General features: G+C 47.8%; 1 protein-coding gene across 1 annotated transcript; it reads right to left on the bottom strand.

Moving 5' to 3' along the window:
* Positions 1 to 787: 787 nt before the first annotated feature.
* LOC142218925 (ficolin-1-like) lies at positions 788 to 26,556 on the bottom strand. The gene is made up of 9 exons (XM_075287923.1): positions 26,258 to 26,556; positions 23,993 to 24,103; positions 23,789 to 23,833; positions 23,402 to 23,428; positions 22,968 to 23,006; positions 9,388 to 9,515; positions 1,869 to 2,001; positions 1,536 to 1,670; positions 788 to 1,165 (listed from the first exon to the last, which is right to left on the bottom strand). Exons 1-9 carry the CDS (start codon positions 26,340 to 26,342, stop codon positions 909 to 911), a joined length of 960 nt encoding a protein of 319 aa, XP_075144024.1. The 5' UTR covers positions 26,343 to 26,556; the 3' UTR covers positions 788 to 908.
* Between the last annotated feature and the right edge of the window lie 949 nt (positions 26,557 to 27,505).

Raw genomic sequence — 27,505 nt, 5'->3', positions numbered from 1 at the left:
GTGGAGGTCTTACTGCCGTGCCCCACTCAACCCCCCGGCTGATGGCGGTGAATGCAGAACTTCAGCACTCCTCTGTGCCTTTCCATCTCCGACTAGGCCCAAATGAATGAGTCTAACCAGTGGAAAGTCTGAAGCCACTGAAATATAATGGTGATCATCCTGATAAATATCATGAAAAACTGCAGTAAATACTGACAGCATAGCAAAGCAAATATATATGAAATTCTGGTTCAAGCTTTGGATACCATAGAGAATCTGTATTTGTTAACACTACACATACAAACACAAAACAGAACATGAACACATGCACACACACATAGCACATGTGTACATACACATATGACACAGCACATACCTTGTACCGAGTCAGGGACTGATTTTACTAGTCTACTGAAGCCGAATTTAATGGATCATCCCCTGCAGTGCAAGACTCGAGGAGGAGGGAGCTGTCAGCCTACGCGGACACTTGGTAAGTGGAAAGAAGCAACGTGAGAGGCAGTCAGCTCCTGCCAACCTAGTGGGCCCCTCAGGAACTTGAGGCTCCGGCCATAGATTGGGTTTGCCGAGTGCTGCTGGGGAGCTCTCTGTATTCAGGAGCCTGATGCTCTGGACTCTGGGGGCCCCTTTGCCCAGTCTACCCTTCCCCCCAGTGCCCGCCATGCCTGAGACTCTGCAGCGCACCGCTTAGAGTACACCTACCACAGGCTGAAGACACTTAGGTTAAGGAATTCAGTGATCAATATGATGATGGTCACAGATGACAGAAGACAATGTGGTAGAAAGCAATTACTGTATTACTGTATGTAAGGTTACATATAGAAATGTGGTATATATATGATAACATGACGTGAATTGTCAGTGGAAAGAAAAGGCCCTATAGAAAATAAACCATCCATAGCTGCAATGGCCTATTGCGTATTACTCTTTCTTATTTTCATTTCAGTTATTTTATAGGAATGTTTGTCTCCTCTTCCAGACTCCCAGTTAACCCCATCTGCATAGCTTTTGTGGTTTCCTCTTAGATACTGTCCATTCAGATTGGAATTATGGCATCCTCCATACCACCAGGCTCCTTTAAACATCACCGCACAATTATCTGGGTGGACATCATTGTCCTTGTCTTTGGTGGTGAAGGGGCGATCATTGTGATAAGAGAGGGAGTCACCTGTGTGTAAAAAAAAAAGGAACCATCATCAGAATCTAAGCAGGGTTGTGATATAGCTGGTTCTCTCTGGTTCTGCTAACCTATTTGTTAAAAATATCACGGAAAAGGGGTGAATAGATGCCTCAACCCAGTCCTGAAACCTGGATAGAGCAGCCTACCCACTCTTCAGCTCTCCTACATGTGGCAATAAGACATCAGGAGCACAGAGAAGGTATCCCACCATAGGTGCTGCAAAGATGTCAAATGAGAATAAAGCAGCAGGTTGGCATTTATTGACTGAGGACCTGTTACATTTTCTAGAACAGTGATCCACAATCTGTGGTTCCTAGCTTGCCCCGGATATTGGGTCCAATAATAGAACAGACATTACCTGCATTGCCTCCAGTGAACTTTCCAATGTGCAGCTTATAAAAGTCACCTTCTCCTGATAGGGAAAATGAAGCGTAAGTGGCAAAACTGCTTTTATTTTCATAATCCGTCAGATCGACTCGAAACTCATGGGTTCCTGAAAATATAAACATGTAGAATGTCATTGGTTGCATGAAGAAATCCTACAAGTTCATACATACTCTGTTTGTATCTTTTTAAGAGCAGGGTGTGCAGAGACTTGCAGTCCAATACTAAGTAGCATGTCACAAGGTGGCAGAGTATCACGTCACAGTATTGGCAGAAGATTGGAGATTTAAAGGTGATGGAAATTTACCTGAAGACGTGAGGCGATGAATATTCTCATTTCCCAGCCAGAACTCAGAACTTAGTTGGCTACCAAACCCTCGCTTATAGTCGTTCCATCCTCTGAAAAAATCCACACTGCCATCACACCGTCTCTGGAACACCTGAAGAGTTCAAAGGAATGGAGAAAACTCTGAAGATCTTAAATGGAGACCTTCAATGGAATAGGTAAGACTGATATCATCGACGTGGCCATAAATAGTTACTAGAGCTTTTTTATTTAGGAAATAGAGAGAACCTAAATTAATGGCAACATTTTATAAGGTCTTCTGAGATGTCACTATGACATGATTTGGATTCGCCCTGTGAATTTCTCCTTAGATGTTCACTAGCCTATCAACATACAGTCATAAATCAATAGTACACAAATACAAAAAACTTTGTGATATGTCCTATCAGAGAAAAAAAAAACCCTCTTTCTCAACGTTTCAGCTTTTCCTCCCCACCCCGTCTAAACTAGAGATGTGCAAACCTCTGAAGATTCGTTTCGTCGTGGGTTTGGATGAAGTAGTCCTCAGATCAGTTTCCTTCTGAACTTGTTTGGGCAGAATCAGAAGTGAAATTATTATACCTTGGGTCTCTTCAGACTCCAGAATATAATAGGTGGAGGTCCAGGAGAGATGAAAAAATAAAAAAAAATTATACTCACCGTTACCTTTTTTAGGCCTCCTCATGGCATCTGGCACTCTCTCTGCCTCCTTGGTGAAATCTGGAGCTCTGCTGCGATGTCATGCTCCTGGAGTCACCGCTGAGGCCTGTGCTTGGGCCTCAGCAGTGACATGGGCATGTCGACAGTCATGACATTATCATTAGTGAATTCGGCTTGCTTTCGGGTCGTGAATGGTTGGATATAGGACATGCGTTTACTGCTCAGGATCTAAACATGTAACCAGACTGAAAGAAGAGTCCCATGAATCTTATGATTGACATAGACAAGGGTCAAGACAGCAGAACGTAACGTACCTGAAAGGGTAGTGGAGTGTAGCACATGACTATAAATGGGATGAAGAGCAGTTAGGGCAAGTTAAGGTTAAAGGGTGAAATTAAGGGCAAGGGGAGGGTCAGGTAGGGGAATATTTAGTAAATATACTAGCTAGTGAGGGTCTCATTATCCCTAGGAGAATCGTGGTGAGAAGTTGTCACTTACCATGGCTGAATTGGATGCGCTGCTCCAGGAGATCTGTCAGGCTGCTCTCCACCAGGGCCCTGGCTGGCTTCGGGAGCGTTTCTTGGGGGCCCCTCCGGTGGATGCTTCTCCTGCCTCTGGAGGGGATCTTCGGCCGCCCAGACGGCGTGCCAGACCTCCTGAACGGCTCAGTCCTGAGCTGTCCCCGCAGCCCAGGTGTCGCAGGCGGAGCCCCGTTAGGGACCCTCCGGCTCTGTCCCCCAGTCGGCGTCCTCTGTCGGCTGTGGGCAGTGTGGGGAGGAATCCATTTTTGCGGCCTGGGCGTGCGGCACCGGGGGGATCCCGGCGCGTGTCCCCCTCCCCCCGGCGTCGGGAACCTGTGTCTGCTGCTGCGGCTGCTGCCCCTGCTGATGTGCCTAGCAGGGGGCGTGCCCGTCGAGAACGGAGGTCCGGCTGCGCTCCGGAGCCTCTTGCCGAATCTGCTTCCCCTTGCCCGGCTTCCCAGTCCGGGGGCCGGGCCTCAAGCCTGGATCGTGGAGCCGCGGCCTTGCCGGAAGTCCTTGGCCGGTGGCCATCTTGTGTTTCCCCTGTGCTGGCTGGCGGCGGGGCGGGCGCTTCCGGATTTAGCCCCGCCCCCTCCGATGACGACGATGATGGATCCGGCGAGGGGGAGGAGACTGAAGCGGCCGCCCCGTCCCCTCCAACGCGGCCTAGTGCGTGTGGAACGCCCGGCGAGCGGGCTGGCTGCGGGAGCAGCCCAGCTGGGTCATCAGGAGCTGCAGTCACTGCTGCGGGCGGTTCATCGCCGGCCTTTCACCCTGGATCCTCCTCTTCTGCACCGCTGCCTGGAGGTGGCCTGTCATCGGGAGGGACGGCTGCCGGGGTCTCTACCCCCGCTCGAGCTGGTGAGTGGACCTTCACCCCTTCTGCGTCTCCGGGGGGAGGGGGGTTGGGGGGGGAGATCCAGCCCAATTTTTTGCTACTATGCAGGGTTTTTTCCAGGGTTTTCAGCAGTTTTTAGGTTCTGGCGTGGGGTTTGGGGAGCGGCGCGTGCGGGTGCGGCCCCTGGGGCTTCTGGGAGGGCTTGCTGTTGTGGGGCTCATGCTGGTGGTTGTACGGGGTCGGCTGGGCCTGCTGACGCCGGCGGTAGTGGGGGGTCTGCTGAGGTGGGCCAGGGGGTAGCAGCGGAGGCGGTTGAGGATGTTATTGGTAGCGGGGAAGTCGCTTCTTCTGGGGCGGAGGCGGCACGGTTGAAAGAAGATGTCCGCCTGGCGGACTCCGCCAAGGCGGAGGTGTATGTTTGTTTTGAGGGGCCCTTAGGGGCCCACTTGAAACAAGAAGTGCGGGACAGGATTTGGAAAGGGGAGTATGTGGACATCTTCTCCCTCCTGCCCCTTGAAAAGTTTAATTTGGATCGTGTGAAGCCTGATGAGTGTAAAAAGGAGGAGGAGGAACGGCGCCGTTATAGGCTCATTCCTCGTACTTTCTCAAACTGGCTTCAGGCCTTCTGTATACTAGCCAGTGTGGTATGGGAAAAAGCGCCGGATAATTGCTCGGCCTTATTTTGCTACCTCGATTCTATCGGTGAGGCGTATCGGGTCTACGGGGGGAATGCGTGGCTTCGATATGATGAGCATTTCTGCCAGCGGAAGGCAGTGCGTCCTTCCTTGCGCTGGGATCATAAGGACATTAGTTCCTGGATGAAGTTGATGGCGGCCACTCGGGTTAGTGGGGGGCAGTCCTTTAGGGACGGGGCCGGCGGCTCTGGGTCCACGTCGGGGCGGTCGGCCGGAGCGGGCAAAGGGTGCTGTTGGCAGTACAATGAGGGGCAGTGTAAGTTCGGCGGCGATTGTCGCTTTAAGCACGAGTGCTCCGGTTGTGGGGGGGCTCACCCCCTCTCTCGCTGTTTTAAAAAAGGGAAGGGCAAAGGAGGTGATTCTGACAACAAGAAGGGCGACGCCGGTGAGGGTGGAAAGGATGTTGGAGTTTTTAAGGCTGTATCCAAATAGGGCGGTGGCCTCACGTTTGTTTGAAGGTTTTTCGGGAGGTTTTCGTATTCCGTGTTCTAATTTGGGGGGCGGGGGGGAGCCAAAAAATCTGGTCTCTGCATTGGCTCACCCTGATGTGGTGTCGGTCAAGTTGGCGAAGGAGGTGGAATTGGGCCGCATGGCGGGGCCGTTTGCGGCACCGCCTTTGGTGGGTCTGCGGGTCTCCCCGCTGGGGGTTGTTCCTAAGAAGGAGCCTAACAAATTCCGCCTCATTCACCACCTGTCGCACCCTGAAGGGGGTTCGGTCAACGATGGGATAGACCCCACGTTGTGTGCAGTATCCTATGCGTCTTTCGATACGGCTTTGGCTTGGGTGCGTCGTTATGGGAGGGGGGCGCTGCTCGCAAAAACCGACATTGAGGCGGCCTTCCGTCTTCTGCCGGTGCACCCTGACAGCTTTCGCCTTCTTGGGTGCAAGTGGCAGGGGGGCTATTTCGTGGACAAATGTTTGCCAATGGGTGCTCGATCTCCTGTGCTTATTTTGAGGAGTTCAGCACCTTTCTGGAATGGGTGGTGCGGCGCCGAGCACAGGTGGACTCGGTGCTGAACTACCTTGATGATTTTTTGTTTATCGGCTCCCCTGGTACGTGGGTGTGTTCCTTGTTGTTGCGGGCCATGGAGGATACCTGCAGCAGTTTTGGTGTTCCGTTGGCGCCGGATAAGACGGAGGGCCCGGCTACGGTGGTTAAGTTCTTGGGCATTGTTATCGATTCTGACAGGTTGGAGTGCAGATTGCCAGAAGACAAGTTGGTAGAGTTGCGGGATTTGGTGGGGAGGGCGGTGCGACAGAGAAAACTTCGGCTACGTGAGTTGCAATGCTTGTTGGGTCATCTGAACTTTGCTTGTCGCATTATGCCCATGGGGAGGGTGTTTTGCTGGCTGCTGCTACGGCGGGTGTTCGGCGACCGTTTCACTTTGTCCGTGTGGGGGTGGAGTTGCGGGACGATCTGTTGGTGTGGGAGGGTTTTCTGTCCAGATATAATGGTCGGTCTTTGTTGCAGGGGGCGTTGGTTTCTAATCTGGATTTGGAACTGTTTACGGACGAATCCGGGGCGCATGGGTTCGGGGCTTATTTCCAGGGACAGTGGTGCGCGGGGGAATGGCCTGTGGCGTGGCAATCCAATGGGTGGGTGCGAAATTTGGCTTTACTAGAGCTTTTCCCGATTGTGGTGGCGTCCTTTGTTTGGGGTGACCGGTTGCGTGACCGCCGGGTCCGCTTCCTTTGTGACAATTTGGGGGTGGTTCAGGCCATTAATTCGCAGTCGGCTCACTCCCCTCCGGTAGTTCGGTTGTTGCGTGCTTTGGTGTTGAGGGGGCTAGAACTTAATGCGCACTTTGTAGCTGTGCACTTGCCAGGGGCTTCTAATGTTATAGCCGATTCCCTTTCTCGTTTCCAGTGGGACAGATTTCGGGAGGTGGCGCCGGAAGCGGACGAGGAGGGTCTCCCTTGCCCGGAAGAGCTGTGATCTCTGGTTTGAGTATGGCGATGTCCATGGTGAGGCGGTCTTTGGGGGAGTCGACATGGTCGGGGTACGCTAAGGTTTGGTCTGATTGGGAGGAGTTTTTGGGTGAATTGCACGGGGGGGTGGTTCCGGAAGATTTTGAGGCATCTGTGTTGGTGTTTATTGGTTTGGCTTTCGGTTCTGGGGTTTCTCCGTCGGGTTTGTCTCGGCGGCTGTCTGCTTTGGCTTTTTGGTTCAAGTTGAAGGGTTTTTGCGATTGCAAAGTCTTTCTTGGTCCGTCAGGCGGCTAAGGGTTTTCGGCGGGGGTCCTCGGTCAGAGACCGACGGCGCCCGTTGTCTTTCACGGTGGTTAGGGATTTGGTGGGGAGTTTGGGTCGGGTGTGTGTGTCCGATTGTGAGGTGGCATTGTTTAGCCTGGCCTTTTCTTTGGCGTTTTTTGGTGCTTTCCGTATCTCTGAGTTAGTGTCTAGTAGTCGTACTCGCCCGGGCGGGCTGCTGTTGGAGGATTGCCGTCTCTCGGGGGACGAGTTGGTCTGCCGCATACGGCGGTCTAAGACTGACCCGGAGGGTAGGGGACTGGTGGTCCGCTTGCATCGATTGCAGGGGTCGGTGGTTTGCCCGGTTGGATGCTTTGAGGCCTTTTTGCGCTTGCGGCCGGAGGGTGGTTCTTCCTTGTTGGTTCATGGCGATCGGTCTTGTTTGTCTAAGTTTCAATTTGTGCAGGTCTTACGAAAAGGGCTGACGGTTTTGGGACTTTCGCCGAAGGAATTCAGTTCCCATTCCTTCCGGATAGGGGCCGCCACTGAGGCGACGAGATGGGGTTTGCCTGCTGAGGTCATTCGTCGGATTGGTAGATGGGAGTCAGATCGGTTCCGTTTGTATGTGCGGCCGCATCTGCTGTGAGCTGTGGGGTGTTGTGGGGTGTTGGTTGTCCGGTGGGGTTCCTTGAATGTGTTTTGTTGTTGTTTTTCAGGTTCATCCCCGTGTTTGGTCTGGATCGTTGGCCATTGTTATGTATACTGGGGTGGAGTTCGTGCTGATGCTCGTTCGTCGGGTCGGCAGTTGGGCTTTGAGCGGTCAGAGGTGCAGATCAAGTGGATCGGGGTTCGGGGATTGCTGTGGTTCCGGCTGTTGGGTGAGCTGCAATATTTTGTCGATATGGATAGGGCCCCCGATGTACTAGTTGTTCACGCTGGGGGCAATGACTTTTGTCTGAGGGCGGCCAGGGAGGTGACTCGGGACATTAAGTTGGATCTCTTGAGGTTGTGGGCGACTTTTCCCGGTCTTCTTGTAGTGTGGTCGGACATTGTGGCTCGTTTGTCGTGGCGTCACGCTCGTTCGGTTGGGGGCATTAACAGGGCCCGAATCAAGCTTAACCGTACGGTGGGTCGTTTCGTAGCCCGGAACGGTGGCGTGGTCGTTCGTCATCGGGAGCTGGAGACCGCGTCGCCCGATCTGTTCAGGCCTGATGGGGTTCATCTGAACGCCATAGGGATGGACATCTGGCTGTTGGGGATTCGGGAAGGAGTTGAGCGTGCTGTGCGGGTGTGGGGAGACGAACGGGCGTAAGGTGTCACTCCCGCTCGTCGTGGCTGGGTTAGGAGGGGTCTTTGTAGGCAAAACGAGGGTGGAGGACCAAAAAGGGGGGTTAGCTCCACCCACTTTCAGTAGCAATGATAGTTGGGAATTTAATGGTTGCTAAGTCCTGAGGCAGGGTACCCAGGACGGGTTTACACTCCGGTGTGGGTGCCCTTGGGCTAGGTGTGCACGGCCAGGGGTAATAGCCGGAATATCCTGAAGTTCTTATGGTAGTGGTAAATTGTTGCCTTTCAGAGACCCCTCCTTATGTCGGGGTGGAATTAGCGTGGGGGAGGATAATGTTATTGTTTTTCCATGATGTTATTGTTATTTCGAATTTAGTAAAAGATATGTGTTAATGGTGTTAATAAAATTGGCCGCTGTGGCCTTCACTTCCAACCCGAGTGTCAGTGTATTTAATGGGGCAAAGGTAGAATGGGGGGTTGGAGGTTGGGCACAGCTCATACTAGACCATTTTAGTAGTCAAGACAGCAGAACGTAACGTACCTGAAAGGGTAGTGGAGTGTAGCACATGACTATAAATGGGATGAAGAGCAGTTAGGGCAAGTTAAGGTTAAAGGGTGAAATTAAGGGCAAGGGGAGGGTCAGGTAGGGGAATATTTAGTAAATATACTAGCTAGTGAGGGTCTCATTATCCCTAGGAGAATCGTGGTGAGAAGTTGTCCCGCCCGCCCTCCCTTAATTTTGGCTTTGTCGCAGCGGCTGGGTTAGGAGGGGTCTTTGTAGGCAAAACGAGGGTGGAGGACCAAAAAGGGGGGTTAGCTCCACCCACTTTCAGTAGCAATGATAGTTGGGAATTTAATGGTTGCTAAGTCCTGAGGCAGGGTACCCAGGACGGGTTTACACTCCGGTGTGGGTGCCCTTGGGCTAGGTGTGCACGGCCAGGGGTAATAGCCGGAATATCCTGAAGTTCTTATGGTAGTGGGAAATTGTTGCCTTTCAGAGACCCCTCCTTATGTCGGGGTGGAATTAGCGTGGGGGAGGATAATGTTATTGTTTTTCCATGATGTTATTGTTATTTCGAATTTAGTAAAAGATATGTGTTAATGGTGTTAATAAAATTGGCCGCTGTGGCCTTCACTTCCAACCCGAGTGTCAGTGTATTTAAAATGGCAAAGGTAGAATGGGGGGTTGGAGGTTGGGCACAGCTCATACTAGACCATTTTAGTAGTCATGTAATTTGGAGGTAAATTAAACACTTCATCCTGGCGGGTCACTTTAAAAATAAAAATTAAGCGTTGTTGAATAACTTACAATCCATCCTCCTCCATCTGTATCCATGTCACACAAGACTTGAAGAGGAGTCTCTCCATCTGGATAGATTTCATACCATCCACTAAGGTAAGCTCCTCGGTCCTGCAGTTCTTTGCAATTTCGAGCAGCTGAAAGAAATCGATTTGTTGGCAAGTCAAAGAAGCTTCAGTATCTGATCTGGTGTGTATCAATAGAGGTACAGTGAATATTATATTATAGGGGCTTTCCAGGGAATATTATACACAGTACAGGTATAATAATTAACATGGCTACTCACCTCCACCAATACTCCACTACTCTATTCCAATGCTGCTCTCTGCTTCCTGACACACAATAAATTTGGGCAAAGAAAAGTGTTGGACTTCTAATGATAAATATGCTCCATTGTCTGGGATTAAAGCCAAACCAAAACATCTCTTCCAAAAGAAAGAGATCCATCTGCAGACAGCTGGTTCGTGGTTGCAAACATATTGGAAAGTTGCTTAATGTGACAATATATAACGGAAATTTTATCGAAAAGTTTATGGAAAAGTGGTCATGGTAAAAAAATTATATATATATATATATATATATATATATATATATATACACACACACACATATATAGAGAGTGTAATGGACAGCAGGTTATGAATCCACTGCCATTTGATTTTGGGCCACTTCTAAGGGCGTTGTCCAAGCAGACTCCTTAATATTCACCCTTTAACTCCCACACATGAATCTGAGTGCAGGGAGTAAAAGGTTGAAGCAGATGTTAAAACACATAGGAAGACAGGGATTGGCAAAAGGAAGTTTACAGGTGAACACACTGACCATAAAAGAAACAGGAGCGCACTCTCAGAGGTAAACTGGTACCTAGGCTTGAAAAGGTGTTGACAAGCAGTCAACAGGTTATAATTGTAATGGCCATAAATACAGTCATTGTGTTATTAATGTCACATGGTGGAGTAAAATGATAGAAGACAATTACAATAACTTTTTTCACCTTGCTACCTACTAGAGATGAGCGAACACTAAAATGTTCGAGGTTCGAAATTCGATTCGAACAGCCGCTCAATGTTCGTGTGTTCGAACGGGTTTCGAACCCCATTATAGTCTATGGGGAACAGATACTCGTTAAGGGGGAAACCCAAATCCGTGTCTGGAGGGTCACCAAGTCCACTATGACACCCCAGGAAATGATGCCAACACCTCTGGAATGACACTGGGACAGCAGGGGAAGCATGTCTGGGGGCATCTAACACACCAAAGACCCTCTATTACCCCAACATCACAGCCTAACAACTACACACTTTACACACTCAATACCACCTCTCTGACAGTAGGAAAACACCTTGAAACATGTGTATTTGGCACTTGCAGTGAGGAGAGCTTGTCACCAGCAGTGAATTTGGCCCTTGTAGTAAGTTGAGGTTGGCACCAACATTTGTTTTGAAAATCAGGGTGGATTGAGCCTCTAACCAGCAGAGTTTGGGCAAATTCATGGTGGAGGGAGCCTCTAAAAACCCCAGTTTGGACCAATTCATGGTGGAGGGAGCCTCTAACCAGCCCAGTTTGGGCAAATTCATGGTGGAGGGAGCCTCTAAAAAACCCAGTTTGGACCAATTCATGGTGGAGGGAGCCTCTAACCAGCCCAGTTTGGGCAAATTCATGGTGGAGGGAGCCTCTAACCAGCCCAGTTTGGACCAATTAATGGTGGAGGGAGCCTCTAACCAGCCCAGTTTGGACCAATTAATGGTGGAGGGAGCCTCTAACCACCCCAGTTTGGACCAATTCATGGTGGAGGGAGCCTCTAAACAGCCCAGTTTGGGCAAATTCATGGTGGAGGGAGCCTCTAAAAAACCCAGTTTGGACCAATTCATGGTGGAGGGAGCCTCTAACCAGCCCAGTTTGGACCAATTAATGGTGGAGGGAGCCTCTAAACAGCCAAGTTTGGACCAATTCATGGTGGAGGGAGCCTCTAAAAACCCCAGTTTGGACCAATTCATGGTGGAGGGAGCCTCTAACCAGCCCAGTTTGGGCAAATTCATGGTGGAGGGAGCCTCTAAACAGCCCAGTTTGGGCAAATTCATGGTGGAGGGAGCCTCTAACCAGCCCAGTTTGGACCAATTAATGGTGGAGGGAGCCTCTAACCAGCCCAGTTTGGACCAATTAATGGTGGAGGGAGCCTCTAACCAGCCCAGTTTGGACCAATTAATGGTGGAGGGAGCCTCTAACCACCCCAGTTTGGACCAATTCATGGTGGAGGGAGCCTCTAACCAGCCCAGTTTGGACCAATTCATGGTGGAGGGAGCCTCTAAAAAACCCAGTTTGGACCAATTCATGGTGGAGGGAGCCTCTAAACAGCCCAGTTTGGACAAATTCATGGTGGAGGGAGCCTCTAAACAGCCCAGTTTGGGCAAATTCATGGTGGAGGGAGCCTCTAACCAGCCCAGTTTGGACCAATTAATGGTGGAGGGAGCCTCTAACCAGCCCAGTTTGGACCAATTAATGGTGGAGGGAGCCTCTAACCACCCCAGTTTGGACCAATTCATGGTGGAGGGAGCCTCTAAACAGCCAAGTTTGGACCAATTCATGGTGGAGGGAGCCTCTAAAAACCCCAGTTTGGACCAATTCATGGTGGAGGGAGCCTCTAACCAGCCCAGTTTGGGCAAATTCATGGTGGAGGGAGCCTCTAAACAGCCCAGTTTGGGCAAATTCATGGTGGAGGGAGCCTCTAAAAACCCCAGTTTGGACCAATTCATGGTGGAGGGAGCCTCTAAACAGCCAAGTTTGGACCAATTCATGGTGGAGGGAGCCTCTAAACAGCCAAGTTTGGACCAATTCATGGTGAAGGGAGCCTCTAAAAACCCGTTTGGACCAATTCATGGTGGAGGGAGCCTCTAACCAGCCCAGTTTGGGCAAATTCATGGTGGAGGGAGCCTCTAAACAGCCCGGTTTGGGCAAATTCATGGTGGAGGGAGCCTCTAACCAGCCCAGTTTGGACCAATTAATGGTGGAGGGAGCCTCTAACCACCCCAGTTTGGACCAATTCATGGTGGAGGGAGCCTCTAAACAGCCAAGTTTGGACCAATTCATGGTGGAGGGAGCCTCTAAAAACCCCAGTTTGGACCAATTCATGGTGGAGGGAGCCTCTAACCAGCCCAGTTTGGGCAAATTCATGGTGGAGGGAGCCTCTAAACAGCCCAGTTTGGGCAAATTCATGGTGGAGGGAGCCTCTAAAAAACCCAGTTTGGACCAATTCATGGTGGAGGGAGCCTCTAAACAGCCCAGTTTGGGCAAATTCATGGTGGAGGGAGCCTCTAACCAGCCCAGTTTGGACCAATTAATGGTGGAGGGAGCCTCTAACCAGCCCAGTTTGGACCAATTAATGGTGGAGGGAGCCTCTAACCACCCCAGTTTGGACCAATTCATGGTGGAGGGAGCCTCTAACCAGCCCAGTTTGGACCAATTCATGGTGGAGGGAGCCTCTAAAAAACCCAGTTTGGACCAATTCATGGTGGAGGGAGCCTCTAAACAGCCCAGTTTGGGCAAATTCATGGTGGAGGGAGCCTCTAAACAGCCCAGTTTGGGCAAATTCATGGTGGAGGGAGCCTCTAACCAGCCCAGTTTGGACCAATTAATGGTGGAGGGAGCCTCTAACCAGCCCAGTTTGGACCAATTAATGGTGGAGGGAGCCTCTAACCACCCCAGTTTGGACCAATTCATGGTGGAGGGAGCCTCTAAACAGCCAAGTTTGGACCAATTCATGGTGGAGGGAGCCTCTAAAAACCCCAGTTTGGACCAATTCATGGTGGAGGGAGCCTCTAACCAGCCCAGTTTGGGCAAATTCATGGTGGAGGGAGCCTCTAACCAGCCCAGTTTGGACCAATTAATGGTGGAGGGAGCCTCTAACCACCCCAGTTTGGACCAATTCATGGTGGAGGGAGCCTCTAACCACCCCAGTTTGGACCAATTCATGGTGGAGGGAGCCTCTAAAAAACCCAGTTTGGACCAATTCATGGTGGAGGGAGCCTCTAAACAGCCCAGTTTGGGCAAATTCATGGTGGAGGGAGCCTCTAAACAGCCCAGTTTGGGCAAATTCATGGTGGAGGGAGCCTCTAACCAGCCCAGTTTGGACCAATTAATGGTGGAGGGAGCCTCTAACCAGCCCAGTTTGGACCAATTAATGGTGGAGGGAGCCTCTAACCACCCCAGTTTGGACCAATTCATGGTGGAGGGAGCCTCTAAACAGCCAAGTTTGGACCAATTCATGGTGGAGGGAGCCTCTAAAAACCCCAGTTTGGACCAATTCATGGTGGAGGGAGCCTCTAACCAGCCCAGTTTGGGCAAATTCATGGTGGAGGGAGCCTCTAAACAGCCCAGTTTGGGCAAATTCATGGTGGAGGGAGCCTCTAACCAGCCCAGTTTGGACCAATTAATGGTGGAGGGAGCCTCTAAAAAACCCAGTTTGGACCAATTCATGGTGGAGGGAGCCTCTAACCAGCCCAGTTTGGGCAAATTCATGGTGGAGGGAGCCTCTAAACAGCCCAGTTTGGGCAAATTCATGGTGGAGGGAGCCTCTAACCAGCCCAGTTTGGACCAATTAATGGTGGAGGGAGCCTCTAAAAAACCCAGTTTGGACCAATTCATGGTGGAGGGAGCCTCTAAACAGCCCAGTTTGGGCAAATTCATGGTGGAGGGAGCCTCTAAACAGCCCAGTTTGGACCAATTCATGGTGGAGGGAGCCTCTAAACAGCCCAGTTTGGGCAAATTCATGGTGGAAGGAGCCTCTAACCAGCAGAGTTGTGGGAAAGCAGGGTGGAGGGAGCCTCTAACCAGCAGAGTTGGTGGAAATCAGGGTGGAGGGAGCCTCTAACCAGCAGAGTTGGGGGAAATCATGTTGGAGGGAGCCTAGTATTAGCAGAATTGTGCAACGCTTATGGTGGATGAGTATGAGGATGCGGAGGAATTGGAGAGGTTGAGTACAGACATGGAGTTTCATGTTGGGGTGCTTTACACAGGTGGGCACAAAAATGACGGCTCTACCCAGTGGTGGTTCATTTTTATCAAAGTGAGCCGGTCGGCACTCTCAGCTGACAGACGGGTGCGCTTGTCAGTGATGATGCCACCGGCTGCACTGAACACCCTCTCAGATAGGACGCTGGCGGCAGGACAGGACAGCACCTCCAAGGCATATAGGGCAAGTTCAAGCCACAGGTCCAACTTCGACACCCAATACGTGTAGGGCGCAGAGGGGTCGGAGAGGACAGGGCTGTGGTCGGAAAGGTATTCCCGCAACATGCGCCTATACTTCTCACGCCTGGTGACACTAGGACCCTCCGTGGCGGCACTTTGGCGAGGGGGTGCCATCAAGGTGTCCCAGACCTTAGACAGTGTGCCCCTCGTTTGTGTGGACCGGTGAGAACTTGGTTGCCTACTGGAGGAACTGCCCTCCCTGCCGCCAACGTCACATGCTGGAAACATCTCCATCATATTCTGCACCAATTGCCTGTGGCAAGCATTGATGCGATTGGCCCTCCCCTCTACCGGAATAAAAGACGAGATGTTGTTTTTATACCGGGGGTCAAGGATAGCAAAGATCCAGTACTGGTTGTCCTCCATGATTTTGACAATACGCTTGTCGGTTGTAAAGCACCCCAACATGAACTCAGCCATGTCTGCCACAGTGTTAGTTGGCATGACTCCTCTGGCCCCACCGGAAAGTTCAATCTCCATTTCCTCCTCATCCTCCATGTCTACCCATCCGCGCTGCAACAATGGGACGATTCGAAGTTGCCCGGAAGCCTCCTGTATCACCATCACATCATCGGACAACTCTTCTTCCTCCTCCTCCTCCTCCTCCTCCTCCATTAAACGCAGTGAAGCGGACAGATGTGTGGACCTACTCTCCAGCTGTGACGGATCGGATGCTATCCCTAACTCCTCTGTGTGATCTGAGTTATCCCTGATGTCAATCAGGGATTCTCTCAGAACACACAAGAGCGGGATTGTAAGGCTCACCATCGCATCCTCAGAGCTCACCCTCCTTGTGGACTCCTCAAAGACCCGTAGGATGTCACAAAGGTCTCTCATCCATGGCCACTCATGGATGTGAAACTGAGGCAGCTGACTTTGTGGCACCCTAGGGTTTTGTAGCTGGTATTCCATCAAAGGTCTCTGCTGCTCAACCACTCTATTCAACATCTGAAACGTTGAGTTCCAGCGTGTGGGGACGTCGCACAAAAGCCGGTGTTGTGGCACATGCAGGCGTTGCTGGAGAGATTTTAAGCTAGCAGCGGCTACTGTCGACTTGCGAAAGTGGGCGCACATGCGCCGCACTTTCACCAGTAGCTCTGGAACATTGGGGTAGCTCTTTAGGAAACGTTGCACCACTAGGTTGAAGACGTGGGCCAGGCATGGAACATGTTGGAGTCCGGCAAGCTCCAGAGCTGCTACCAGGTTCCGGCCGTTATCACAAACGACCATGCCTGGGCCCAGGTGCAGCGGCTCAAACCATATTGCCGTCTCATCGAGGAGGGCATCCCTCACCTCGGAGGCAGTGTGCTGTCTGTCCCCCAAGCTGATCAGCTTCAGCACAGCCTGCTGACGTCTACCAACGCCAGTGCTGCAACGTTTCCAACTCGTAGCTGGGGTCAATCTAACAGCGGAGGAGGAGGCGGTGGCGGAGGAGGAGGCGGTGGCGGAGGAGGAGGCGGTAGAGGAGGAGGAGGAGGGGGGTGTTCTTCTCGTGTCCCTGCCAGGAATGTTAGGCGGGGAGACGAGGTACACCGGGCCAGTTTGGGAAGCAGTCCCAGCCTCAACTACATTCACCCAGTGTGCCGTCAGTGAAATGTAGCGTCCCTGTCCGCATGCACTTGTCCACGCGTCGGTGGTCAAGTGGACCTTTGTGCAAAGCGCGGAACTAAGGGCCCGCCTGATGTTGAGTGACACGTGCTGGTGCAAGGCGGGGACGGCACACCGGGAGAAGTAGTGACGGCTAGGGACGGCATAGCGAGGTGCCGCAGTTGCCATCAGGTCCAGGAAGGCGGGAGTTTCAACAAGCCGGAACGCCAACATCTCCTGGGCCAGCAGTTTAGCGATGTTGGCGTTCAAGGCTTGCGCGTGTGGGTGGTTAGCAGTGTATTTCTGCCGCCGCTCCAATGTCTGAGAGATGGTGGGTTGTTGTAAAGAAACGCCTGATGGTGCCTTTGATGGTGCAGGAGAAGGAGATAAGACAGGACCAGGGGAGGATGAGGTAGAAGTCAACAAAGTGGCGGAGGCAGATGAAGTGGTGTCCTGGCTCGTCCTCTGGAGTGCATCGCCAGCACAGTCAGCAGTGGCAGTGGCAGAGGCAGAGGCAGTGGCAGAGGCAGTGGCAGTGGCGTGAACGGCAGGCGGCCTTTGTCCTGCCGTTGCTGCCTGCCACTGATTCCAGTGCTTGGATTCCAAATGACGGCGCATTGAAGTGGTGGACAGGTTGCTCTTCTCAGAGCCCCTAATCAATTTCGAGAGGCAAATTGTGCAGACAACACTATATCTGTCCTCGGCGCATTCCTTGAAAAAACTCCACACCTTCGAGAAACGTGCCCTCGAGGTGGGAGTTTTTCGGGGCTGGGTACGAACTGGAACATCTTGGGAGATTCCGGGTGTGGCCTGGCTTCGCCTAAGCTGCTGACCTCTGCCTCTGCCTCTAGCTACCCTTTTTGGTGCTGCACCTGCCTCAACATCCACACTACTTTCCCCGCTTGACATCCCCCCTGTCCAGGTCGGGTCAGTGTCCTCATCATCCACCACTTCCTCTTCCAACTCCTGTCTCATCTCCTCCTCCCGCACAATGCGCCGGTCAACTGGATGCCCTGACGGCAACTGCGTCACATCATCGTCGATGAGGGTGGGTTGCTGGTCATCCACCACCAAATCGAACGGAGATGGAGGAGACTCTAGTGTTTGAGCATCTGGACACAGATGCTCCTCTGTTAGGTTCGTGGAATCGTGACATGGAGAGGCAGGTTGAGGGACAATGAAAGGAGCGGAGAACAGCTCTGGGGAGCAGGGACAGTTTGGGTTATTGTTCTGTAAAGCTTCGGAATTTTGGGAGGAAGGAAGACAAGACTGTTGGGTAATAGGAGGAGAGGAGGCAGAGTCTGACTGGCTGCTGGACAATGTGCTGTAAGCGTTCTCTGACAGCCATTGCAAGACCTGTTCCTGGTTCTCGGGCCTACTAAGGTTTGTACCCTGCAGTTTAGTTAATGTGGCAAGCAACCCTGGCACTGTGGAGTGGCGCAATGCTTGCTGCCCCACAGGAGTAGGCACGGGACGCCCTGTGGCTTCACTGCTACCTTGCTCCCCAGAACCATTCCCCCGACCTCGCCCACGGCCTCGTCCACGTCCCTTTCCGGGAGCCTTGCGCATTTTGAATTCCTAGTTAGAAATTGGCACTGTATACCAGTAGTAAAAATTGTGGGTGCACGTAACCCCAATATATTCTTTGAATTCCCAGTCAGACACTGGCACTATATGGCAGTAGCAAGAAATGAGGGTATTTGTATTCCCAATATACTCTTTGAATTCCCAGTCAGACAATGGCACTGTATACCAGTAGTAAAAATTGTGGGTGCACGTAACCCCAATATATTCTTTGAATTACCAGTCAGAAACTGGCACTATATGGCAGTAGCAAGAAATGAGGGTATTTATAACCCCAATATATTCTTTGAATTCCCAGTCAGACAATGGCACTGTATACCAGTAGTAAAAATTGTGGGTGCACGTAACCCCAATATATTCTTTGAATTACCAGTCAGAAACTGGCACTATATGGCAGTAGCAAGAAATGAGGGTATTTGTATTCCCAATATACTCTTTGAATTCCCAGTCAGACAATGGCACTGTATACCAGTAGTAAAAATTGTGGGTGCACGTAACCCCAATATATTCTTTGAATTACCAGTCAGAAACTGGCACTATATGGCAGTAGCAAGAAATGAGGGTATTTATAACCCCAATATATTCTTTGAATTCCCAGTCAGACAATGGCACTGTATACCAGTAGTAAAAATTGTGGGTGCACGTAACCCCAATATATTCTTTGAATTACCAGTCAGAAACTGGCACTATATGGCAGTAGCAAGAAATGAGGGTATTTGTATTCCCAATATACTCTTTGAATTCCCAGTCAGACAATGGCACTGTATACCAGTAGTAAAAATTGTGGGTGCACGTAACCCCAATATATTCTTTGAATTACCAGTCAGAAACTGGCACTATATGGCAGTAGCAAGAAATGAGGGTATTTGTATTCCCAATATACTCTTTGAATTCCCAGTCAGACAATGGCACTGTATACCAGTAGTAAAAATTGTGGGTGCACGTAACCCCAATATATTCTTTGAATTACCAGTCAGAAACTGGCACTATATGGCAGTAGCAAGAAATGAGGGTATTTGTATTCCCAATATACTCTTTGAATTCCCAGTCAGACAATGGCACTGTATACCAGTAGTAAAAATTGTGGGTGCACGTAACCCCAATATATTCTTTGAATTACCAGTCAGAAACTGGCACTATATGGCAGTAGCAAGAAATGAGGGTATTTGTATTCCCAATATACTCTTTGAATTCCCAGTCAGACAATGGCACTGTATACCAGTAGTAAAAATTGTGGGTGCACGTAACCCCAATATATTCTTTGAATTACCAGTCAGAAACTGGCACTATATGGCAGTAGCAAGAAATGAGGGTATTTATAACCCCAATATATTCTTTGAATTCCCAGTCAGACAATGGCACTGTATACCAGTAGTAAAAATTGTGGGTGCACGTAACCCCAATATATTCTTTGAATTCCCAGTCAGAAACTGGCACTATATGGCAGTAGCAAGAAATGAGGGTATTTGTATTCCCAATATACTCTTTGAATTCCCAGTCAGACAATGGCACTGTATACCAGTAGTAAAAATTGTGGGTGCACGTAACCCCAATATATTCTTTGAATTACCAGTCAGAAACTGGCACTATATGGCAGTAGCAAGAAATGAGGGTATTTGTATTCCCAATATACTCTTTGAATTCCCAGTCAGACAATGGCACTGTATACCAGTAGTAAAAATTGTGGGTGCACGTAACCCCAATATATTCTTTGAATTCCCAGTCAGACACTGGCACTATATGGCAGTAGCAAGAAATGAGGGTATTTGTATTCCCAATATATTCTTTGAATTCCCAGTCAGACAATGGCACTGTATACCAGTAGTAAAAATTGTGGGTGCACGTAACCCCAATATATTCTTTGAATTACCAGTCAGACACTGGCACTATATGGCAGTAGCAAGAAATGAGGGTATTTGTATTCCCAATATATTCTTTGAATTCCCAGTCAGACAATGGCACTGTATACCAGTAGTAAAAATTGTGGGTGCACGTAACCCCAATATATTCTTTGAATTCCCAGTCAGACACTGGCACTATATGGCAGTAGCAAGAAATGAGGGTATTTGTATTCCCAATATATTCTTTGAATTCCCAGTCAGACAATGGCACTGTATACCAGTAGTAAAAATTGTGGGTGCACGTAACCCCAATATATTCTTTGAATTACCAGTCAGAAACTGGCACTATATGGCAGTAGCAAGAAATGAGGGTATTTATAACCCCAATATATTCTTTGAATTCCCAGTCAGACAATGGCACTGTATACCAGTAGTAAAAATTGTGGGTGCACGTAACCCCAATATATTCTTTGAATTCCCAGTCAGAAACTGGCACTATATGGCAGTAGCAAGAAATGAGGGTATTTGTATTCCCAATATACTCTTTGAATTCCCAGTCAGACAATGGCACTGTATACCAGTAGTAAAAATTGTGGGTGCACGTAACCCCAATATATTCTTTGAATTACCAGTCAGAAACTGGCACTATATGGCAGTAGCAAGAAATGAGGGTATTTGTATTCCCAATATACTCTTTGAATTCCCAGTCAGACAATGGCACTGTATACCAGTAGTAAAAATTGTGGGTGCACGTAACCCCAATATATTCTTTGAATTCCCAGTCAGACACTGGCACTATATGGCAGTAGCAAGAAATGAGGGTATTTGTATTCCCAATATATTCTTTGAATTCCCAGTCAGACAATGGCACTGTATACCAGTAGTAAAAATTGTGGGTGCACGTAACCCCAATATATTCTTTGAATTACCAGTCAGACACTGGCACTATATGGCAGTAGCAAGAAATGAGGGTATTTGTATTCCCAATATATTCTTTGAATTCCCAGTCAGACAATGGCACTGTATACCAGTAGTAAAAATTGTGGGTGCACGTAACCCCAATATATTCTTTGAATTCCCAGTCAGACACTGGCACTATATGGCAGTAGCAAGAAATGAGGGTATTTGTATTCCCAATATATTCTTTGAATTCCCAGTCAGACAATGGCACTGTATACCAGTAGTAAAAATTGTGGGTGCACGTAACCCCAATATATTCTTTGAATTACCAGTCAGAAACTGGCACTATATGGCAGTAGCAAGAAATGAGGGTATTTATAACCCCAATATATTCTTTGAATTCCCAGTCAGACAATGGCACTGTATACCAGTAGTAAAAATTGTGGGTGCACGTAACCCCAATATATTCTTTGAATTACCAGTCAGAAACTGGCACTATATGGCAGTAGCAAGAAATGAGGGTATTTATAACCCCAATATATTCTTTGAATTCCCAGTCAGACAATGGCACTGTATACCAGTAGTAAAAATTGTGGGTGCACGTAACCCCAATATATTCTTTGAATTACCAGTCAGACACTGGCACTATATGGCAGTAGCAAGAAATGAGGGTATTTGTATTCCCAATATATTCTTTGAATTCCCAGTCAGACAATGGCACTGTATACCAGTAGTAAAAATTGTGGGTGCACGTAACCCCAATATATTCTTTGAATTCCCAGTCAGACACTGGCACTATATGGCAGTAGCAAGAAATGAGGGTATTTGTATTCCCAATATATTCTTTGAATTCCCAGTCAGACAATGGCACTGTATACCAGTAGTAAAAATTGTGGGTGCACGTAACCCCAATATATTCTTTGAATTCCCAGTCAGACACTGGCACTATATGGCAGTAGCAAGAAATGAGGGTATTTGTATTCCCAATATATTCTTTGAATTCCCAGTCAGACAATGGCACTGTATACCAGTAGTAAAAATTGTGGGTGCACGTAACCCCAATATATTCTTTGAATTACCAGTCAGAAACTGGCACTATATGGCAGTAGCAAGAAATGAGGGTATTTGTATTCCCAATATATTCTTTGAATTCCCAGTCAGACAATGGCACTGTATACCAGTAGTAAAAATTGTGGGTGTATATAGCCCCAATTCTATTGCTAGGGGACTTGCAGGGTATTTCTGGGGTGAAGGTGGGGGGGCACACCGTTGGAACGGGTATCGGGGTATATATCGGGTATACGGGAATACACTGACAGTGTATTCCATTCAGGATCCTGGGAAAGCTGGGTTGCGGCGATTGAGCCCGTCAGTGCCACGTTACACTGACAAGCTTCTCCCTGGAATTTAGCTCTTACAAGAGCTGTTGGTTGTCTTCTCCTTCCTATCCTAGCCTGTCCCTGCCTACCCAGAATCTAAGCCCTAGCTAGCTGGACGGAAACCTCCGTCCTCGGTGAATTGCAAGCTCAGAATGACGCGAACCTGGGCGGCGCTGTTCTTTTAAATTAGAGGTCACATGTTTTCGGCAGCCAATGGGTTTTGCCTACTTTTTTCAACGTCACCGGTGTCGTAGTTCCTGTCCCACCTACCCTGCGCTGTTATTGGAGCAAAAAAGGCGCCAGGGAAGGTGGGAGGGGAATCGAGTAATGGCGCACTTTACCACGCGGTGTTCGATTCGATTCGAACATGCCGAACAGCCTAATATCCGATCGAACATGAGTTCGATAGAACACTGTTCGCTCATCTCTACTACCTACCTCAAAATGTAAAAGAATTCAATCAGCAATTTCTATGTACCTCTAAGTGTTTCTATTACAAAATTCAACTTGTCTCACAAAAAACAAGCCCTCAAATGACTACATCAAAGGAAAAACCAAAAAGATATGTCTTTCAAGTTATCTTGAAAATGCAAAAGATCATGAAGTGTGCTGTTATTGTGTAAAAGTAGCAAAACACAATATACAAATTAGGTATTACCATATTTGTGCAATCCGACATTACTTATGCTGTGCTGTACATGATGTAATTTCAAATGGATAATAAAACGACAGAACTGCAGTTTTTTTTCCAATACCCCCCTCCCCCCCAAAAAAGTTAATCAATAACATATCTGCATCCCAGAATGGTGTCCTTCAAAATGCAACTCATCCCACATAAAACAAACCCAAGCCCAACAGCTATGTTGTCAAAAAAGTTTGAATTGTTATGGGTTTTTTTTACATACAATGATGAAAGTTCTGTCCTAAAATCTCAAAATGGGTGGGTCCTAAAAGGATCAAATGTGTTGATCATACCAAAACATACAGTATGGCTCTATCATTTCACAAAACAATAAATGTCAATATAACTTTATATTATCCAAGTGCTCACCATTCGCTGTACTTGAGAGGCCGGGTTCCCCTTTAGCTCCTAGAGCGAAAAAGCAGATCAAAAAATGAACATGAAGGATAGCAATGGTTGGGAGTTCTACAAAAGATTCCAAAAATTTGACGAAAATGGATTTTTTAAAATAATTTCTGTTGTTTTTAGTGAAAAATGGCAGAATTACTTATTACATTATAAAAAGTAGTCTGACTCTACTGCTAATTTTTTCCATGCTCCTTCAGTGTCATTCGGCTGGTTACTATTTGCAACTCTATTCTAAACCAATATTGATAGACCTCCCCCAAGCTCTAGTATGAATATTGGAAATAATGTCATATGATATATATATATATATATATATATATATATATATATATATATATATATTTCTTAAACCACTGACTCCATGTGCAGATGTCGGTCTCTATTGAACCTCTCACCTTTTGCTCCTGCTAATCCAGGCAGACCTATGGAAATGAATAATAAAACAGTAAAAATAATTACATAGTGACACTTTTAGGTTGTATAACCTTCACGCGATACAGGATACACCTCATTTAAAGTGATGATGTTTTTCCCACTCTTAATAAGTTAACTTATAGTTAGAGCCTGACCACTCAGACCTCACCGGTGGGGAGAGCAAGGAGTTATGTCATAAGTGGATGTAGCCAAAGTACAGCAGTTCGCTATTATTCCCATTGAATTGTTCTCCAGATCGGTAGGGGTATGGACAGTTGAACACCACCTTGTTACACTTTTTCTTTAATGTTTTATTTTTGCATGCAGACGTTTCATTTCCTACAGAAAATAATGTTTTTAATTCAAACCTGGCAGTCCTACATGTCCGATATTCCCGTTGTCTCCTTTAGACCCTGAAACAAAAACAGCAATTGTTAATTTTCGGTATTTTTATCATCCCAGTAATAACTCCACATATAATCCCAACTCCGCAAGTTCCAACCCATTAGAGTATAAAGTAAATAACCTAAGAGCAAATTATACAGTACATAACGAGACAAATAAATATTCACCTTTCTCTGCTGGCCGACCAGGATCACCTTGTAGCCCAGGAGGTCCAGGCAGACCAGGACATCCTCGGAGGATTGTCAATTTATCAGCTCCAAGGGCCACATATTTGACTTCTGAAAGCAAGATAATGAAGGATGAAGATATAAAGTATATTTGTCGTAACATCAATGACACTATAGCTGCTGAAATAGGAGACAAGGTTATAAAGGAAAATCTCTTATATTTACTTATCTATGTTCATGGAACTTCATGTGAGTAAAGTTTTGCAACTGGTGTATGTTAATGGGTTTTCCCTCTGACATCAATCCCCTATACACAGGATGGAGATAGGACCATCTGACTGCTGGGTTTGTAGGATATTTTTAAATACTACCAGTTGCAAAATTCTACAGTATAAAAAAGGAAAGAGAAACACTAAATATACTAAATCATATCAAATTACTAGCTTGGTCGGCTGGGCTTATGTTTTGGTAATCCATCTGCATCATACATAGTTCCTCCATAGGAGTATGACGTACAGTCTCAGATTGTAATCTGAAACAAGTATATTGTACCTGTTCCTATAACTGAAGCTGGTTTACATATGACTCTGCAGTATATAGAGAAGATTAAAAAAAAAACCATATCCCATTCTTGCTTATTTCCTTAAACAAGACCTGTAGGTAGAATTTAGAAATGCATTTTCTATGTGCACCCCACCCATGCCCCATAACATAGGCATATCATAGACATCCTGCTTGCTTTGATTAATAGCACCGAGAGTGACCCCATAGTGATGCCAGTAGACTGCCCGCTATGAAAAATAATGTCAACTAAGTAAAACTTCTTGGTGTTCCCATAACAGTCTGGAAAACGCCCTAAATAAACAGTGCCAACAGGGTGCCCACGGAGAACCAGTTTCAATCGTATGTCCTCCATAAACAGTACCGTCATACTGTTCATGTAAGCGATATTGGCATAGTGGAGAGAATTAAATGACTAAAATTCATCTGCTAAATCTGGTCCATGTATACAGATTTATACAGCTAAATGGTGCCCGATGACTTAGCTGTGGCTATGGCTGTCAGTAGCCTCATCTGGAGACTTGGATGCTCTGCCGATAGTCTATGAGATCTCTGTTATGTCAGTCCAGGTAGCTGCAACGGGGCTAAGGGATAGCAGTAGGGAATCTCGCCCTGCACTACTCCCACTAGCTATCCCGGTCCCTGCCTCACGGGTGTGGGTCGGCTGTACTCAGGCTAAGCCTGACCCCGACAGCTTCTCTCTCACTGATTCCGTAGGCCTAGAGGGAAGTGGGAGAAGGAATGCCCTATAAGACCTCTAGGGACTGGAGACTAAAGGGGGTCACCCCTAACGAACAAGTGAAGCTGCTACTGACAGGGACTGACAAGGGTGTGCGCTGACTAACAACACAAGCAGCACACAGGAAAAATGTGGGAAAGGATTCCCCCAAACCAATATGGGAAGGAACCATACACTAGGAAACAAACACAGGGAAACTGAGTAGAAATCAAAGGATAAGGCAATTCACTCACACAGTCAATTATACACAGAGGGAGGATTGGTGAACACAGAAGGGAAAACACACAAACCAACTCGTTCACCCAAACCTCCCAAAAATCAACCACGGAACTTCCTCTATCCCAGAACACCACCTACTCCTCCTGCTAAGGCCTAGCTCTGTAAAAGCGACACTCAGCACAGAACCATGGGAGGCATGGGTTTAAATACAGAGTAGAGACCACTCCTCCCAGGTGCAAATGGGAGGACAGACTAATCAACCAGGAGATAAAGCTGCCTACCAGCAGTGCGCGCGTGCAAGTCAGAAGGTGTGCACCAATACTCACGACAGGACAACCCCGCAGCGCCAGGATGCCACCCCAGACACTGCGCAGCCAAAAACTCCCCAGGTAAGAAAAATAGAAATTAAAGAACCTAAATACTCCTAACAATCTCTATGAGATGTTCTACTAGCTCATATAAACTAAATATAACCCTATACTTATGTGCTAACTAAATGTTCTGTTATTTAATTCTAAGGATATAAAACAAAACCATTTGCACAATTTATCATTTCATGAAAAATCTACTAGTAATTTTAATGGAACAACATCCACCGTCATATTTCTCCTGCTCTCACTATACAATGGTTGAATCAGATGCTACTACCAGGAACAATAATGATTTTTACAAAAGACAGCTTGAGAACAACATCTAAGATGAATACCTTAGGTCTCGCTAGTATCTACTGGTTAGAGATGACTCACCTGGACAGTCTTCAGCACCACTAAACCAGGTTACCAGGCAGAGCACAGCGGCCACCCAAGTCCACATATCGACGGTACTCACCATCTGACCTTCAACTGCTCGGGAAAATCAGTTTTTATTTGCGCCTGCTTAGGACAAAATCTGGGTGTATCTTCCCAAATCTTAGTTTCTCGTAATCTTTCTCAAGGTTCAGTAAATGTTGCGCAATTCAATATAATCTTGTCCTTTATTGTTTATATTTGACTGGACAAAGCAAAAAATCTGTAGCCAAGTATCTGTGGAATATCTGGTGTGTCCAGATCCTTCTCCTTTTAGAGGTTTGTTCAAGATGTTTACAATTAAATAAGAATCATGTAGCAATCACAGGATCAGATAGTCATCATCTTACTGAATGCTCTTTTTGTTTCTCCTGATATATTTCAGTGCAGAGCTAGGGTGTGATACTGGCTGCACCTTGTGAAGAACTGCCTGTGTCTTCACTTAGATTATTATTTGTATTCTATACAATGTTAATTATGCTTAGGCCTCGTTCACATCAGTGTTTGTATTCCATTCGGGGGAGTTTGCATGAGTCTTTTTTTGTGGGATCAGGTTTATTTTTTAGTTTAGTGGGTCTGATCTCTAATGCAATGCATTGCAAAAATCTGGCAGTTTTATTGCAGGCCACATATATTAGCCAGTGGTGAACCTAGCCTCTCTGCTGCCTGAGGCGGACGACCGAAAGACACCCCTCCCCCTCGATTGAGTCCGGGGGGGAGGGGGGTGTTCATCTTTTGATCGTCCGCCTCAGACAGCAGGGGGGGGAAAGACATTACAATAAATACAATACAGTAATACTCACAGGAGAAGTCTCCCCACATTTCCTGTCTCTTCTCTTTGGACCGCCATGACCGCTTCTTTCAGCTGTGTCTTGACTCTGTATAGTTTGAAACAAAGACATCTTTGACTCTTCACTTCTCCATACACCCGACCCCTATATATATATGTATATATAGATCCCACAGTGGCCCCTGCAGCCTATATTATGCCCCACAGTGGCACAATAGACTGTGGGGCATAATAGAGGTTGCAGGGGGGCCGCTGTGGGGCATAATAGAGGTTACAGGGGCCACAGTGGACACTTCAAGCTCTATTATTATACTCAGGGGTCTGAGGGAGATGAGGGAACATAAAAAACACTGTTACTCACCTCTCCAGGATCCGATGTTAAAGAGGACCTTCCATGGGTTTGGGCAAAGGCAGTTTTA

Source organism: Leptodactylus fuscus, chromosome 9 (assembly GCF_031893055.1).
Source record: "Leptodactylus fuscus isolate aLepFus1 chromosome 9, aLepFus1.hap2, whole genome shotgun sequence".
Classification (NCBI taxonomy): Eukaryota; Metazoa; Chordata; class Amphibia; order Anura; family Leptodactylidae; genus Leptodactylus; species Leptodactylus fuscus.
The sequence above is the reverse complement of the archived record's forward strand: the minus strand, read 5'-3'. Positions and strand labels throughout refer to the sequence as shown.

What these genes read in the sequence shown, in the direction of transcription:
- LOC142218925 (XM_075287923.1), bottom strand. Translation starts at nt 26,342, where the DNA reads ATGGTGAGTACCGTCGATATGTGGACTTGGGTGGCCGCTGTGCTCTGC. An exon ending in CGGACATGTAGGACTGCCAG is followed by an intron (nt 23,429 to 23,788) that starts GTTTGAATTAAA and finishes TCATTTCCATAG; the next exon opens with GTCTGCCTGGATTAGCAGGA. An exon ending in CAGATGGAGGAGGATGGATT is followed by an intron (nt 2,002 to 9,387) that starts GTAAGTTATTCA and finishes TGAACTCTTCAG; the next exon opens with GTGTTCCAGAGACGGTGTGA.